The sequence below is a fragment of the Protopterus annectens genome, chromosome 8.part1 (assembly GCF_019279795.1).
Source record: "Protopterus annectens isolate FY-2018-M chromosome 8.part1, PAN1.0, whole genome shotgun sequence".
Classification (NCBI taxonomy): domain Eukaryota; kingdom Metazoa; phylum Chordata; order Ceratodontiformes; family Protopteridae; genus Protopterus; species Protopterus annectens.
Window position 1 is genome coordinate 254870394 of NC_056742.1, and position 18872 is coordinate 254889265.

Here is an 18872-nt window from a genome sequence, read left to right on the forward strand (position 1 = left end):
GTATGTACTTCCTCCATAAGTTAGACTCATTGAACACACAGTCTATTTCCCATTGATCCATTAGCATATTAGAATAACTGGTGGCACATGCTGTGCTCATCGCAGCTCCCCATTTCTGTAGATAATATTTATTCCCATACATAAAGACATTGTTTTCTAGAATTATCTAATTTTGGGATTGAAGCAGTCTGACAGTTTCTGAGACATGAAGTAACGTTTGATAATAATATTGTCTTTCAGATATGCTCTTACTAGAGACAAATCATCTTATACAGGATGGAAAGCCAGCTCAGCACAATGCCGATGTTTACCTGGGTGACTGGACAACCCTATGTCATCAGACTATGTGCCAAGTTAAAGGGCAGTTTATTTTTTACAGCTGCCCTGTGCTACTGAATTCAAGGCAGCTTTAGTGACAATGTAATATTTACTAATGCTATGACAGCTTTCCTTTGGTTGTTTTAATATTATTGCTACATTCTACTTAAAGAATAAAGTGCAGAGTTTAAGTATTGGCATTGGAAATGTTGCATCCCTGGTAAATACAATTACTGACAAGCAAAGTCACTCCTATTGGCATTGCATAGCCTTGAACCATGGTTCTCAGTAATTCAGTTACCTGGACTAAAAGGCTGGTTGTACTCATTGTTTAAAGAAGCAGGGGTCAGAGTGAAGCAACATTTGAAAGATAATCATTGCGGTACGGTGATCACACTACCTATTACAGTGCAGGCAGAGAGAGAGAGATGTTCTAGAAAGGATTTCATTATACAAATAATAAATGTAGGGGACAACCTTAGGATAGATTATAGATCCCAAAGCACATTGGTCAGTTGTGGTGAGGAGTCTACCTGCTGACACTCTGGGCAGGCTACAGTGAGAATAACTCAGTATCTTCCAATATACTATGTGATAGCTTGAGGAGACTGATTACCAATGAAATTTCTGAGGTAGCTTTGCAGCTGTTACTGGCTTGCATTCCAGCTTGTTTTGAGCAGTCTTTGATAGGATGTGCAGTGTGGGATGAAGGCATAAATGTTCTGTGATATGGGTATGCTAAATAGTGGCACAGGTCAGTCACTGATGTGTAGTAAAGTAGTGTGAGGACACTGATGTCATGCTGGATAATGGGGGGGGGGGGCATACAAGTTGATTATCAAAACCATGGATTAACCAGTCTGTCATTACACCCTACCTAGCTGCTGGATAATGGTAGTTGTGATGGTGGTGAGGGTTACAGCCTAATTACCAAAACTATGGATTGTGGCAGGTTTTCATCACTGTCTTCATAGCTGCATGAGAACATTTATACCAGCATGACTATGCCTATTCTGAGAACTTAGATCCAGTACTTACCCCACCTCTAGAACAAACTTGCTCTGCAAGTCAAGTGGAGTGACACCTTAGCATCTTTCAAACAAAACTTGGATGATTGGATTGGATTGGTACCCATAAATTTACTCAAGGACTGACTTCCTTTAGTCTTCTGATGGGGGGTACAGCATGAGGGGTGGGTATTAGCTATAAATGGCCTTAGGATTAAATTACCTTGCATTTCCAAGGATGGATGTGATGAGTAGTTGGGGCACTGATTGTTGCTAAGCTACATATTGAGACAGTATGGGCACTTTACCTATTATCAGGGTGAGAAGGGGGAGCACTGCACACATGGAGACGTTCCTTTTCAAACTTGTTTCTGTGTATCACAAGAGCTGGTATAGACATGCAAAGGATTTTTCATGCAAGAATCACAAACCACCACCACCACCTCTGCTATTTGTTAGGGGTACTTTGTATAGCCTTAGTGCAGTAGTAGCAGCAGTCTTATGAAGTAAAAAGTATAATCCAAGGCAGGAAGAGCAGCAAGAAACAGCGATGAAGCCAAAGGTAATCTCCACAAAAAGTTTATTCAAACACACAGCATAAATTTCTCCAAGTCCTTCTCTCAAACACACGACGTAAATTTCTCCAAATCCTTCTCTCAAGCGCTTTCACTCAGTGCAATACTGAGCTTTATCAAGATAAAAATGCAGGGCAGAACAACTTTATTTGTAAGTCTCTTAATGAGATCATGTGCTTCGTTAATTAAAACCAGTCAAGTTACAATTAAAATTAACTGGTGACCAATTTAAAATTAAACAGCAAGATGTTGTATGAAATACATAAAATCCTAAATAAAATACCTTTTGTTAAATATGTTGTAGTTGAAAAATATGTTATTTAAAATATATGTAATTTGAAAATCACAAAGCATTCGTGTATAAATAAATAAATATTGTTATATGTTAATGTCCCATGAAACCACATTTGTAGTGATTGATTCTTATAACACTGTTTAGTGTGCAATAAATATTACAATGGGGTACCACGAATAAATGATGTGAGTAATAAATAGTAATACATAAAAATCAAATGTTAAAAATACAAGAATTAAAAATAAAAATAATAATCAAGTATTAAGTGTTCAAACGTTGTTACATAGATTATATTCCCTATACTCAGAATAAATATAAATATAAAATACAAATAATTTTATACAAGTAAGTAATGTTGATAATCTCTTACTAAATGCTGTATGCTATAACTTAGCTCTTCTTAGTTTTAAAACACTACTTAAATTTGTGTAATCATTTAACCCTGGCCATTTAGCTGCATCCAGTCTTAGTTGCCATATAAGCTCCCTATATTCCAATTTAGTCTCCCAGTCACCCCCTCTCTTGTCGGGTGTTATCTGGTCTAACACAATGAACTTGATTTCCATATCTGGGCAGGACAAGGAGTGTTTATAAAAAGCATTGATCTCTATTTTTCTTGGAAATATCGTAGAAATGCTCATAAATTCTTCACTTTAGAGTCCTTTCTGTTTTCCCAATATAGAAACTTTGACATTTTATACATGAGCCTAAATATACAACATATTTTGCATTGCAGTTAAAATACCCATTAGACCGGAATAGATATTTCCTAGATGGGATGTATATACTATGATCATTCAACATAGCAGTGCATTGTTTGCACATTCCACATTTATAAGTTCCTTTCTTGGATCTACTACCAGTGGTATTCGTCATTTCTTTTCTTTCAAGTAGCTCTTTCATGTTAGTACCCCTGCATCTAACAAATGTGTGTTTAGTTGGAACCTTTGTTGAAAAATCATCATGCAATGTAAGAACTGGCCAATACCTTGTTATTGTTTCCTCTATCAGGTCAGAATTGCTGGAAAATGTGTGTATGTAACTAGTTTGTTCTAGCTGCTGGGTGTTCTTATGCAAGTTATCCACTTGCGGTAACATGCATCCTAAAAGTGGTGGGTATTTTTCTTCTCTACATGCAGAAATTTCCATGACCAAATTCTTGATTAGTTTGGCCGGGTAGCCCCTTTCACAAAATTTCTCTTCTGAAAAGCTAACCTCGTTTGAGAAGTATTCCGCAGTGCTACACATTCTAGAAGCATGGATTAGTTGCCCTTTGATAATTCCTTTCTTTTGATAGAAAGGATGACTACTGCTAAAGTGTAGGTAAGAATTAGAATATGTGGGTTTCCTGTATACTCTTGAAGCAAACTTGCCATTGGTGAAATCCTTGATTATAGTTACATCTAGATAGTTCAAACTAGTGTTACTGACCGAGTGTGTAAAGGTCAAAAATGAAGTGGTGGAGTTAATGTAATTTACAAATTTCTGAAAATCCACCTCTGTTCCATGCCATAACAAACATATATCATCCAGGTATCTAACATAGTGTTTAATGTGTTTCACCCAGTCTGTGCCAAATATGAAAGTCTGTTCCCATTTGTGCAATACAATGTTCGCATACAAAGAGGCACAAGAAGCCCCCATTGCAACTCCCAATTTCTGTTTGTAAATTTCACCATTAAAACAGATGAAATTATTGTTTAACACAATATCCATGAATTCGACTAGCAAATTCACAACATTGGCACCAAGATTGGCTTCTTTGACCAAAACTTCTTTGAACCAATCCAGACCTGTCAAATGTGGTATACTGGGGAATAGTTGCACTATATCGATAGTTACCATTAAAAGGTCTGGGTGGTACAAATGGGATCCCATACCCTTTAGGAAGTCCCAAGAGTCTTTGCATATGTGGCTTAGTGATGTAACAAACCATTTGAGGACGTAATCAATAAATTTCCCCAAAGGTTCAGTGATGCTTCCTTCACCAGAAACTATTGGTCTAAATTTTAAAGGGTCCAGTCCTTTGTGGGTCTTTGGAATACCAAAAATTACTGGGATTCTTGGTTTGACTACAAACAAGTAATTATATAGCTTTTCATTAATGGCTCCTTGTAAAAGGTGGTCCATTAATAGATAGTTAATTTTGGAATATACTATGTGTAGCTCATTTGTTGATATCAAGCCATAATGCTCAACATCCTCTAACATGTTGTAAATATGCGCATCATAGTCTATATTGTACATCAAAACTAAGCCCCTCCTTTGTCCGGTTTCATTACTCTACACCCTTCTTCCTTTAAAAACCTGATTATGTGTGTTTCATTCAAACTTAGATTCTGGGGACCTGTAGCAGGTTGTCTAATGCCAATAGCTCTTAGATCTCTTTCCACCAATTCTTCAAACACCTTAGTGGAGGAGTGTGTGGGAGGGTTAAAGGTACTCTTTCTAGTAAGTATGTCACCTTGATAGGGTTGACCCTTGAAGTATAGAGACAAATTCAATTGCCTAACAAACATTTTAAGATCTATCAGTTCTTTTTCAAGATTAAATGATCGTGCTGGTATAAAATGCATACCTCTTGTAAATAAGTTAAAATGTTTCTTCGTTATCTCTAAATCAGTAAAATTATAAACAGTAAAATTATTATCCGTGGTCACCGTGTAACTGGTGGGGGTAATAGGAGGTAAATCTAAAGGTACACAACTCTCCTGGTCGGGCATAACATGACTGATCTCGGTTACTTGTTCCATCTCCTCATTGGAAATCTGCCCCCCTCCCCCTGATTTGTCTGGGGGAAATATAAAATCCTGATGAGAGTTCTTTCTTTCCTTTTCCGCTAGTCTCTCACTCCTTCTAGGTAGGTCAACCTGCGTGTCATCATTATGAAAACTACGGACATTGTTGTGCTGTGTAACAGTGTTGTTAGTCCATCTAGCCTTTGCTGGGAGTGGGTAAGCCATGCTTTCGCTATATTCTCTAAGATCCCTTTCTAATTTGTGTATCTTGCGGTTCACAACCTTAACACAGAACCTGTCTACTTCATTGAAAATATTATCATAGTTATACTTCACTGAAGGAAAGTTCTTATCATTTACTAATGCATTATTCAACCCATTTAAGTCCTTAAGCAGAGCATCAGCCTTAGCTTCATACTCTGCTACCATAACCTCCAACATTTCAATTCCTGCACGGTTAAAAATGTCACACAGTTTCTTGTAGTATGCAGTACCTTTTTGAACATTATTTGGAAACTTAAAACATCTTAAACCTTTGGGAACCCTTTCTACTTTCACACATTCTTTTAAATAGTCTATTTCCAGTTGGTTCGTTTTGTAGGTGTACAGCTTATCACGTAATGTGTTAAAGTCTTGTTCTATATCAGCGTTGTTAACAGTATTGTCTGTACCTTGTTTGAACCAGAACTGTTGTTCCGCCCAGGCATTGAAGTTAAAGTCCTTATTACGGTCACCTATATCACTCGCACCCTGATTGTTTGCTTTGTTTGCCTGTTTACTCATGCCCTGCTGGATACTAGACCCAGACTGAACGCCACTGCTTGCTGGCAAGGGTTCACCAGAAATACATCTTCTCTTCCACTCCAGCCCCTGTTGCTGGTTGCCTGGCAACATTGAAAGCATGTCCATTTTACTAGTGTTGAAACCTTCTGTTAACTGCGTTAACATGTCCAATACCCTGTTGAATTCAGCCCTGGTAATTGGCCCATTTCCATCTAAAGCTTTGAGCACCTGTGGGGTGCCTATGAAGTCGCTCTGTACCACTTCCTCCGCCATCGAACAAATCAGAACCAAGAACACAGCAAAAAGCTTGACCAAGACCAAGTAAAAAGTATAATCCAAGGCAGGAAGAGCAGCAAGAAACAGCGATGAAGCCAAAGGTAATCTCCACAAAAAGTTTATTCAAACACACAACATAAATTTCTCCAAGTCCTTCTCTCAAACACACGACGCAAATTTCTCCAAATCCTTCTCTCAAGGGCTTTCACTCAGTGCAATACTGAGCTTTATCAAGATAAAAATGCAGGGCAGAACAACCTTATTTGTAAGTCTCTTAATGAGATCATGTGCTTCGTTAATTAAAACCAGTCAAGTTACAATTAAAATTAATTGGGGACCAATTTAAAATTAAACAGCAAGATGTATGAAATACATAAAATCCTAAATAAAATATCTTTTGTTAAATATGTTGTAGTTGAAAAATATGTTATTTAAAAGATATGTCATTTGAAAATCACAAAGCATTCATGTATAAATAAATAAATATTGTTATATGTTAATGTCCCATGAAACCACATTTGTAGTGATTGATTCTTATGACACTGTTTAGTGTGCAATAAATATTACAATGGGGTACCACGAATAAATGATGTGAGTAATAAATAGTAATAGATAAAAATCAAATGTTAAAAATACAAGAATTAAAAAGTGCAAGTCTTATAAAGTGCAGAGAATCAATAATTAAGAAATCAGGATTGTTCATTTTGGATTTTATACCCAGCTTGAGTATGAAACAAGGGGCTTGTCTCAGGAACAATATGTTCTTATACACTAGTACATGACAGTAATAAATTAAAGCAGAAAACAAAATGGGACCCAGAAATAAATGATGTGGAATACCTTTAATAAGAGGCAATGGTAAAGACATAGGTTTACATTCAGAAAGGGTTACTGTGAGTTTTTAGCTTTACCTTGAGTGTTCTGTTCACTCACAGTAACCCTTTCTGATTCAGAGACCACCCTATTGTACTAATTTTCTACTAGCAGAAGCATCAGTGTAGAGAGTGATCCTTCTGGCCATGGTAGATGATAATGAGGCAATCTGTGGGGAGTGGCTAATGCTAATTAGGAATGTGTTCTCCTATGTGAGGGCCTGTGACTACCAATTCATACTGCTGAGTAAATTACCAGTTTGGCAGTTGTCTTAGAGGATTAAGGAGATGTTAATGAGCTGTTTCCTATGGTCCAGTGATACAAGGTTATGTTAATGAGCTGTTTCCTATGGTCCAGTGATACAAGGTTATGTTAATGAGCTATTTCCTATGGTCCAGTGATACAAGGTTTGATTTCCTCAGCCTCCATTGTCCAACTGATTAAGCGAGTCAATTAACCAGACACTACTCACAGGCTGAGTCTGAAAATGTTCCATGGACATCATTTCCCTACCCTGGAAAATAAGTAAATTAAAATAAATGGCTTCAATGGAAAAAAGTCAAAGTACAGGTAAGTTTGGCAGAGTTCAGCAGAGATGTGGGGCTTGGGGGTGTTATCATGTGACTGTATGTGAAAGTCTATCTGCATGATTACTGTGTGTATGTCTGCCAGGGAAGTTGCAGTAGGGGATCAAGTGTGGATGTGTGAGTTTATGTGTGCGTGTGTGTGTATGCGCAGGCATATGTGTTTGTGATGATGCAATCATGTGGATGAATTACTTGTGTGTCAGTACAGCTAAATGTATGTGGGGTGCTTGATGTTGAGTAAATGTCTGTGTGTTGGTGTGGCAGAATGTCTTTGAGTGGGAGTGTGTATGTGTGTGTGTATCTGTCTGTCTGAATGTGATCGTGGAGAGGTGCCTGTACTAACATGATGCATGGGACACCAGTGTGCACTACACAGGGCTGGCTATGCTAGTGGTAGAAAAATGCAGTTCAGTGTTAGTAAACTGATAATGACTTCTTCTTCAAAGTGTCTCTGAATTTAATTTTTCCAGATGGAGTAAATTGGCATACCTGTGGTAGTCAATTTATGTGAGCACAAATGATTTTTCTGTCTCCTAGGGATAGCTTTGTTTTTAATTTGCACCTTATTTTCTAAACTCTTTTTCATCATGAGTAGTGAGCTGAGTAGGATAAAACTGACACCCCTAACACCAACTACGTTTTGCAGCCCATCCAGTGTATTCCTCAGTCATTCCTGCCAAGCCAAATAAAAATCCAGATTATGTGCCCAGGTGCTATCCTTAAAACTTCAATATAAAGCATCATTTCTTTACCCAGGGTCTGTCCTTAAAACTTTATTATAAAGCATCATTTCTTTAAGACGTGGACAAAACACAATAAAATGAATTTGTTATCAGCCACTTGGAATAGCTTTTCCAAAAACATTACAAGGGCTACAAATCATATATCTTTCACTAAACTCATAAAGGAAAACCTTAAAAAATGTAAATCTCACCTGATTCACAAAGAAGGCTAACTAATTCTAATCTGCTTGTACCTCTTGACTTTTGTAACTTTGATTAACCCATCCTCTTGCAATTTTCTTCCTCCATTACTTGAAATAACACTACCTCTTAACTGTATATTTTGATTGTCATCAATATCCTGAAAAACATTTTAAAATATTTTTATCAGATTTATAAATAACTGTACGCGTATCACAAAATGTGCGCTATGCCTGTCTGAAGTTGTTGTGCTCAGTTGTAAATATCCTTTAAAGTGTCATTGTAACAATTTTATGTTATTAGACCTATCCATATCTGATTAGAAATAAATACATGAAAAACAAATCAATTAGTTCATTGACATCTGTAGGGTCACAAACTGAGTTAGTAACGAAGAACTTATAGTGATAACATTGTTGTCTTGTCTAAAGCCATTTGCTACTGACACAAGACACCACATTTCCATGCTGGGAAGTTACAGTAGTTGTAACTGACTTAGGTAAATCAGGTGAGCATAAAGATAGGTTTAAATGAGGGTGTGGTGATGTGTAAGGAAAATGTAATTTAGGAAGAGGTATATCAGTAACTAATTTACAAACTTAAGGGTATGTTCCTGTCATCAGAGAAATAAGGACTATCTAGGTCTGTAGAATTGTACTACAGATTACAGAGCAGGTGATTGACAGTAGTGTGTTTGAACTGGATCTCATGCACTTAGCAATAAAAGCATTATATCAGTCACTGCAAAGGTGGAAATCACCCACAGACTCATTAAATCCCTAGTCATTATATTTCTTAGCTATACTTCTACATCTTAATGTGAAGCATATTTAAATAGTAAACAAAGTATTAAAGTAATGCACCCAAAGGTCACTTTGCTTTTTTATGTCCTAATTATACCATACTTGACTGTATTTAGTGATCTTGGTTGGTTAAGCATTACAAATTATAGCAATGTATTTCAGCCTTATGAAGCTGTACTACTATTTATCCATGTTTATTGGCTCCCAGAAAATGATCTAGTAAATTTTTATAAATTCTTGCTTATTATATGAGTTGGAGTGATCATGGACTGAGAAATAACTATATAAGGGTTGTGCTGACAAAACCGTTATCAAGTTGGGAGACTTACCTACTGCAAAAATGTATACTACATGTGGGAAGCTGAAACAAAGATTTCAACATGGTATTATAGCAACCAAGCTTTCTGAAGGCCAGTAAGCATCAAAATGAAATCTGTGAATGTATGTGTTGATTCTATGAATTGCAGAAAAACACTGTTTCTTTGAGTAAAGCTAGAAGAATCCTTGATGTGATTCAGGGAGTGGAGACATAGCAGAGCCTCCAATTTTCCAGAACAAGAATGAAGTTCTAACACAACTGTTCCCTGTGGAGTCCTCATTCAAGGCTTGCAGTCTATATTGTAAGGGGAAATGCTTGGTTAATCTAATGAGGCATACATGAAACAGACACCTTGGTGAGAGGTTTGGAAGGGCTATGCTGAAACAGAGACTGAAATGACAGTGCTTGGAAGATAGTGAAAAGTGGAGTTTTGTGTGTATGAAGCCCAATAAGGAGAAATGGTACAAGGAAAAGAGAATGAGAAGGAAAAGTGGGTGAACTGCATTGTGAAAAGGCCTTTGGAAATGGTAAATATTGTCTAGAACTGAGAAGTCTCTACTCTAGGGCATTGTGAAAAGGCCTTTGGAAATGGTAAATATTGTCTAGAACTCAGAAGTCTCTACTCTAGGGCATTGTGAAAAGGCATTTGGAAATGGTAAATATTGTCTAGAACTGAGAAGTCTCTACTCTAGGGCATTGTGAAAAGGCCTTTGGAAATGGTAAATATTGTCTAGAACTGAGAAGTCTCTACTCTAGGGCATTGTGAAAAGGCATTTGGAAATGGTAAATATTGTCTAGAACTAAGAAGTCTCTACTCTAGGGCATTGTGAAAAGGCATTTGGAAATGGTAAATATTGTCTAGAACTGAGAAGTCTCTTCTCTAGAGCATTGTGAAAAGGCATTTGGAAATGGTAAATATTGTCTAGAACTGAGAAGTCTCTACTCTAGGGCATTGTGAAAAGGCATTTGGAAATTGTAAATATTGTCTAGAACTGAGAAGTCTCTACTCTAGGGCATTGTGAAAAGGCCTTTGGAAATGGTAAATATTGTCTAGAATTGAGAAGTCTCTACTCTGGGGCATTGTAAAAAGGCATTTGGAAATGGTAAATATTGTCTAGAACTTGGAAGTCTCTACTCTAGGGCATTGTGAAAAGGCCTTTGGAAATGGTAAATATTGTCTAGAACTCAGAAGTCTCTACTCTAGGGCATTGTGAAAAGGCCTTTGGAAATGGTAAATATTGTCTAGAACTGAGAAGTCTCTACTCTAGGGCATTGTGAAAAGGCATTTGGAAATGGTAAATATTGTCTAGAACTGAGAAGTCTCTACTCTAGGGCATTGTGAAAAGGCATTTGGAAATGGTAAATATTGTCTAGAACTAAGAAGTCTCTACTCTAGGGCATTGTGAAAAGGCATTTGGAAATGGTAAATATTGTCTAGAACTGAGAAGTCTCTACTCTAGGGCATTGTGAAAAGGCATTTGGAAATGGTAAATATTGTCTAGAACTGAGAAGTCTCTACTCTGGGGCATTGTGAAAAGGCATTTGGAAATGATAAATATTGTCTAGAACTGATAAGTCTCTACTCTAGGGCATTGTGAAAAGGCATTTGGAAATGGTAAATATTGTCTAGAACTGATAAGTCTTTACTCTAGTGCATTGTGAAAAGGCATTTGGAAATGGTAAATATTGTCTAGAACTGAGAAGTCTCTACTCTAGGGCATTGTGAAAAGGCATTTGGAAATGGTAAATATTGTCTAGAACTGAGAAGTCTCTACTCTAGGGAGAGGATGGAAGATAGCTAGAGTGCATTACATGATGAAATCTTATTCAGTGGTACATTTCAGATGTAAGAAGATTGCATCAAAAGACCTACGTTTCTGCTTGTATGTCAAAGAGTGGCTCCTAAATGAAAAAGAAAAACTGTAGTACTTGCAATAGTAAATAAAAAGTGATAAAAAAAAATATGTGTGCACACTGCAGGATTACAAGGTTACTGTCAAGTTTTACAAGTGTAATTTTACAGGCTGAGTAATGTAACTATCTCCCTGTTTACAGAATGTCAGTATTCACTAAAAAATGTGTAACTCTTTCTGTTTAAATATGCAGTAAGATAAGGACTGAAAAAGTAGTGTGCCATTAAATTTGTCCAGAACATTATACGAGTGATGACACAATATAAATTAAAATCAAAATGTAACGAGCTGGTGAATGTTGTCATTCATTTTCCCCTTTGAGAACACTCTCCTCTACCTTTAACACCAGATCCAACTTAATGAATCCTTCAGTCATTCTTAATTGTCATATGTAGTTTAATTATGCCTGATGTGTGCTTGTATAGGGGAATGATAACATTTCTACATGTGGATATTTGTAAAATAAATTCATCTACTACTTTTGCTAGGTAAAAAAATACTAGACAGTCTATACTGCAGTGATGTAGTCCTCAAGGCTGAGAGACCATTGGTTTATAAACCTACTCACCAAGAAAATTTGAGAAGTAAGCTTGAAATCGATGAATACTCTGGCCTTTTGCTTGGATGATTCTGCTTCATCACAAGCCCAAAGGGTTATCTTGTTGAGTAACAGGACAAGAGACAATGGGTAAAAAAAAAAAAAAAACAAGAAAACACACACATAGCATTCTGAAAACATCATGTAGTGGAAAAGAAAAATAGAAAAATGCACACCTAGAAAGATCTCATGCAAAGAGACAGCTGAAAGATTCAAGGTTAATTGGTTGTCATTAAAAACATATTAAGAAATGCATACCACAGTGACATGGAATGTAATGTAGGAGCAATGAGATCCACTTAAAAGCAATGAGATGTCAGCAAAGCTAGTATACCTAGTTGCATTAAGTGGTACCTGTAATACTTTTGTATGCCAAACAGAAGGTAGATATAAAGTCATTTTTCAGTGTCTGTCAAAATAAACTACATAGAACATAAAATCTGCAGCAGCGAGTGAGTGGGAACACAGTAGAGAATTTATGTAAAGCAGACGGAATGTTAGTTACATACTAAACTTTCTATTAGAAGTCTCAGAAAAACTTAAATGTACTTAACATAAGCTTTTTGATTGTGTACAATAGGGAATAAATCAATGCAGTGGCACAGATTACTATTAATACCACCAGTCTCCATGTCTGTCATATCTTTGTGTATCATTCTACAGACTAAAGCAGCTCAGATACCTCAGATGTTAGCTATTAGCAGACAGGATATTCCCAAGTGAGTTTGAAGTCTGATGAATACTAAATTAGCTTTTTTTTTCTGTTTTCACAGGTTGTCAAAAACAATCTCAATCCAGTATGGGAGCCCTTTAAAGTTTCCCTGAGTTCTCTCTGCAGCTGCGATGTAAAACGAAAATTAAGGGTAAGGAGTGTGAAAGTGATTTTTTCTTTTGCCTAAAAGTATCAATCCAGTATTAACTGTTAATGGAAGTCCAGAAGACTTGCACTGTACACAATCTGTTGTGCAGCTTGACTTAAATTTGAAGCTGATTCTAAAATGTCCCTTTTGTTTCAGTTTATGTGTGTTTGGAATAGAATACCCTGAATATAATGCAAGTGTTTTCATATTTTTGTTATGCATTTAGTAAAGAATAAAATACAGATAAACTAGACTGCTGTCTGACATTGGAAGTTGCATATAGCTACATGTACGGCACTTGTAGTTCTATGAAGGGATATGAACTCCATGTAGACTCGAAAGAGAAATTCAAGAGGTCACCAGTAAGTCAAAGCAAGAGGTGTCAGAACTATAGTCCTGCATAAGTTGCTGTGCCATATTTCTAAAACATATGCATGGTGATTCTATATATAATGGCACATATACATTTATTTGTCTGGCATTTAGAAAAGAGGATAAGGACTACATTGCATGGATGGCAATGTATCAGTTATGATTTTTTTATTATTTATTGACATTTATTGAATTTGTTTACCAGGAAAGTCTGGCTGGGCACAGGTGCCCTTTTTCCAGCGGAGGCCTGGGGAGAAACCTCCAAGGTAACAACTTAAATGTATTTCAATTCAGTCAGTATTTACAATAACAAATTTTATAACACAGTGACAAGCTGCAACTTGACGTCTAAGGCTTGATTCCCCCAATCCCCATTTGTCTATTTTGTGACCCTTATTAAGTTACTTAACCAGACAGTACTCCAGGGGACTTCCCTGAGAAAAAAAGGCTTTTGTCTGGTGTGTCTACCTATTTAATAAATGAATAGTAGTAGTAGTAGTAGTAATAATTATAATAATAATAATAGTAACAATAATAATATATGTGTGTTATACCGTAGATATGTATTAATTCACATTAGACACTGGGCAAACTGTACATCAGTACCCTGGCTGGAAAATGAGCATTCTCCAGCAGGGTATTAATGTACAAGCAACTCCCACTGAGAAGAACGAGTCTGCCACTTCACAGCAGTATATGAAGCCACCATGGAGCTCAGATTGAGAAAACGGAACGGACGCCATTATTTTACACTCACTAAGCAGCGCTTTTGCTGTTTAGTGAGTGTAAAATATAAAAAAAAGAAAACTAAAAAAAGGTAGGTGTGTGTGTGTGTGTGTGTGTGTGTGTGTGTGTGTGTGTGTGTGTGTGTGTGTGTGTGTGTGTGTGTGTGTGTGTGCGTGTGTGTGTGTGTGTGTGTGTGTGTGTGCGTGTGTGTGTATGAGAGAGAGATCCAGAGAGTGAGACAGAAATTGAGAATGATGTGTGACTGAATTTATGTATGTAAGCAGAGAAGACTGTGTGTGAGAGAGATCGAGACAGAGTGAGACTGATCTTGAGTGAGTGACTGTGTGCATGAAAGCAGAGGAGACTGTGTGTGTGTATATGTATGTATGAAAGCAGAAGAGACTGTGTATGTGTGTATGGGAGAGAGAATGGGTTGTATGTAAAATTGTTGTGTTTCACTTGTTTATAATTTTTTAAGCACTATTATTATTTTTTTATATATGTTTAATGTAAAATGATTCCTCCAACACCATTAAATATACTACAGGAAGTATGAAATATTAGGCAGAGGAACTATTTTACATCAAACATATATTAAAAAAATAAAATAGTACTTAAAAAATACATAAGTAAGTAAAACACAAGAATTTTACAGTGAGCCCCTTGTTCCCTCCAGGGTATCTGTTAATGTATAATTAATGCCTTTCCAGGGATGTAGAGGCCCGACACTGCACCCCTGGGTGGGCATTAATTGCACATTAACACACACCCTGTTGGGCATTATTGCTTGCTTATTCTTTAGACTTACTTTCTTCCTTTTCCATTGTGGTCATCAGCAAATTTTAGTTGCTGTCACAGTATTGTCAATTTTGGACTGGCTGACATGGATTTGTATGTAGTTTATAAGAAAAAATATGGAGAAGTGTGTTATATACTGATGTTATTTTATGCATATGTTTACTCATTATTTTCTTGAAACTGTATTTGCTCAAAATAAATTTTAATTGTGCTGCCTATAGTTGTGGGTAGATGGTATCTGTGTACACTACTGGAACCAAAATTTGCTAATGGTCTGGGTGTAAGAGGACCAGACAGGTGTGAGAGAAAAAGAAATGACATAAGTCTGCTTATATTTTTCATGGAGAAGATAAAAGTTATTCTGCTGTTGCAGTGACTCCTGTAGATGCCATGAAGAAGCTGCAGCCAGGTATTTCAGAAGATAGGTGATACCATCCACAATAACTCATCTAGTCAGCTGGACCACATGCATTATTAATGGTTAAGGCCCTTCTGTGTCTATTCCTAATGGGGTGTCAAGTGAACAGCACATGCCATCATTTCCATTACTACTCCAGATCAGTAACTGGGGATACTATTATGTGGCCATCAACCCATTAATATACAATTAATTCATAAAGAGTAGGCAATGAATAGGAGTGAGATCATTCCACCCAGCTGTCAAGCTCAAATATGGAACTGAGCCTGCTAGGTAAGAAAAATCAAGCATGGCATTCTTTACAGCATTTCACATGTTATTCACTAGTTCAATATTAGTGGCTGTGATCAAGCGTGGCATTCTTTGCAGCATTTCACATGTTATTCACTAGTTCAGTATCAGTGGCTGTAATCAAGCGTGGCATTCTTTGCAGCATTTCATATGTTATTCACTAGTTCAATATCAGTGGCTATGTCCATGACTAAGCTGACCTAACTCCATGGGGCTCTTCCTTGTAGATGCTTTCCTGGTGGGGAACTTACTTACTGAAAGCCTTGTACAGGGAAAATCCTATTATATCACATATACCTACATACATACATACAAATATTTCAGGTATAGACAGTAATGCCCTCCTAGCCTGCTAGTATACCAGAACAGTCATTCCCATAATAAGTGTCCAAGTTGTTCTTATAATATCTCAACTAGTCCTTGCTTTAACATAATTTGGTAATCTATTCCATGCATCAGCTGCTCTGTCAGAGAGCTAATTAGTACAGCTCTCATTCCATTATAATCTACACAGGTTGTCTGACGATTCTCTACTACTTTTTAGTAACCCCAAACATTCCCAGAGGTACCTATCCTGAAATGCCCTATATACCTGAATAAGGTCTCCTTTTAAAAATCTGTATGAGACACTTTCTTAATTCAAGTATTTCAATCTTTCATAATAACATAGATTTTCACATCCATGGATGTCGTTGGAGTATTTCTGCTGTATTTTATTTTATTTATTTGACATGTGGTTACCAGGAAAGTCTGTATGGGTAGAATACCCATTTTCAGCAGAGGCCCAGAGAAAAAGCTCCACAATATAAAAAGATTAAAATGTATAGTTAATTATACAGTCTAAAATGTGAGAAATTAATTAATATTTACATTATTATCAGCAATATATACTACATAGATGGCATGTGGGAGAGATAAAAGACCCATATACCTACAATCTCAAGAAACACTTATGAAACATGTTGGTACTCTACAAGGAAGATTTAGTAAGTTAGCATTGTATGTAATATGCTTAGAAAAGGCAGACAGAATAAGATATGTATTGAAAAGTTCTAAGTAGGCAGAGTCACATGATGTGAAAAAGATAAGTAGAGTTAAGTTTAATCTTTAACGGGGCTAAATAGTTGTAAAGGTTACATGAGAATTTTACAGGGATACTCAAGGCAGTAGGCTGTTGTAAAAGAAAAGAAAGTGGAGAGCAGTGAGGGGAGGACAAAGAGCTAAGAGTAATAGTTAATGGAGGATGATAGATAATGAGAGGGTTATAGAAAGGGTTATAGTATTAGCTTGGTTTGGAACAGGGGCAAATATAAGCCATGAGAAGGTATTCTTTCAGTTTGAACTTAAATTTGTTGGGAGTTGATGTAGCTCTAATATCTAGTGGTAAAGTGTTCCATAGTTTGGTCATGGAATAGAGGAGTAGAGACCTTTTCCTGCATTTTTCTGGGGTCTATATAGAGTTAGTAGTGGCTTAACTTCAGAACGAAGGGGCCTAGTAGGTATGTATGTCTGGAGAATTGATTTTAAGGCTGGACAGTTGTCTGGTTTATAGATGATTTTATGAACAAAGGTCAACTGGAGGTAGTTTAGTAATATGGGGAGGGTTCGAGCCAGTTACGTGCAGTCAAGGCACTGCAGTGATGTTTAGAAAAAGAGACATTTATTGTAAATTTTGCTATTTTGTTGTAACAGGATTCGTACTTTTCTTCAGTGAAACCTGGAAATTGGTTAAGATAGTGTTGCCATATATTAGGGAGGGAAGTAAGTAGGTTGTGGCCAGTGTTATTTTAATGGATGTATCCATGAAGCTTTTGTGGTGGTAGAGCATCCCTTGCTTGTGGTGTGTTTTCTTTACAGTATTGTGAATGTGTAGCTCAAAGGAAAGTTTATTGTTTATTGTTATGCCTAGAAATTTTGCGTGTGAAACTACTTCGATTTCTGTATTATTTAGGGAGTAAATCTTAAAATCTGAAGGTTTCTTAGGTGTAAACAGAAGGAGCAAACGATACGAAAAGCACAATAGTAAGTAAACAGGTAACACACCGAACAGCCAATACTTTTCCAGCAATAATCTCCTTTATTTTCAAAGACCTGGTACCTCGGCAATTCGCCTTCAAAGGATCACAACTCAATGCAGCACAATGGCAGTTTTTTTTTATGCATTAACTGAATCAATCAATCAATTAATTATGTGATTAATTCCAAAAAAGGAGGGAAAAACTTGTGTACATATCTAAAGTGATCTCACAATAATTTCTGAATAAATATTCATATAAATTATATACATTTTTAAATATACCAATTATATTATTTTATTAATAATTTCATATATAAATATAAACATATTATTCTATTTTCTTAATTTGATTACCAAAAATATTTACTAATATAATATATAATTCATCAAATACCTAATTCTAAATTAAGACCAAAAGGTTTTAAAGTATTGAACTTCAAAATCATCCTCGTTTCTAGCTCCAACAATCTATCACAAATATTATCACCTCTGCAACAAAAAGGCTTACCCAAAATGCTGAATTTTAAACTATCCGATTTCCCCTCATGAGCTTCAAAGAAGTGTTTAGCAACTGGACTAGATAGATTTAAATTCCGAATGTCCCTTAAATGCTCTAGAATTCTAACTCTGACCATTCTTTTGGTTTGTCCAATATACCATATGTTATTACAACTGCAAGTAAGTGTATATACAACGCCAATAGATTTACAATTAAAATAGTGCTTGGGGTTATGGTTAACATTATTAATAGACCTGACATTGATTATTCTATCACATAAACTGCAAGAACCACATCTAAATGATCCCACATTAATAGTATAAGGGGTTCTTTTTATTAAGAGGTTATTATTTAATATTTCTTTTAAATTCTTTCCCTTTTTGTATGAAAACGTTATGTGATGTGGAAAGAGCTCACCTATAGAATCATCCTCGCTAACCAGGTACCAAAATCTTTTAATTAAAGAAAATTTTTCAGAAAAAGCTGTGTACCTAGTCACGAAAAATATCTCTTCCACATCTCTGTCTTTTTTTGTTGGATCTAAAACATCCATTTCAAACTTTATGAATGTTTTATGCTTATTCATAACATTACTCATACTTTTGAATAATTGCTTTTTTTCATACCCTCTTTCAATTAATCTTAGAAATGCCTCATTTAACTCATAATCCAACTCAGATTCTATACTAGTATGCTGATATATTCTTTTGAATTCTCCATGAGAATAATAATATAATTGGTATATTTAAAAATGTATATAATTTATATGAATATTTATTCAGAAATTATTGTGAGATCACTTTAAATATGTACACTAGTTTTTCCCCTCCTTTTTTGGAATTAATCACATAATTAATTGATTGATTGATTCAATTAATGCATA

At 36.0% G+C, this 18872-nt stretch overlaps 1 protein-coding gene across 1 annotated transcript in view; it reads left to right on the forward strand.

The window, feature by feature from the left end:
• Window positions 1-18872, forward strand: part of CPNE7 (copine 7) — a 2789522-nt gene that overhangs the window by 1770736 nt on the left and 999914 nt on the right. Inside the window, exon 7 of the mRNA XM_044081847.1 lies at window positions 12782-12871. Coding sequence (XP_043937782.1) covers window positions 12782-12871 — 90 coding nt within the window. The remainder of the gene's footprint in view (window positions 1-12781; window positions 12872-18872) is intronic.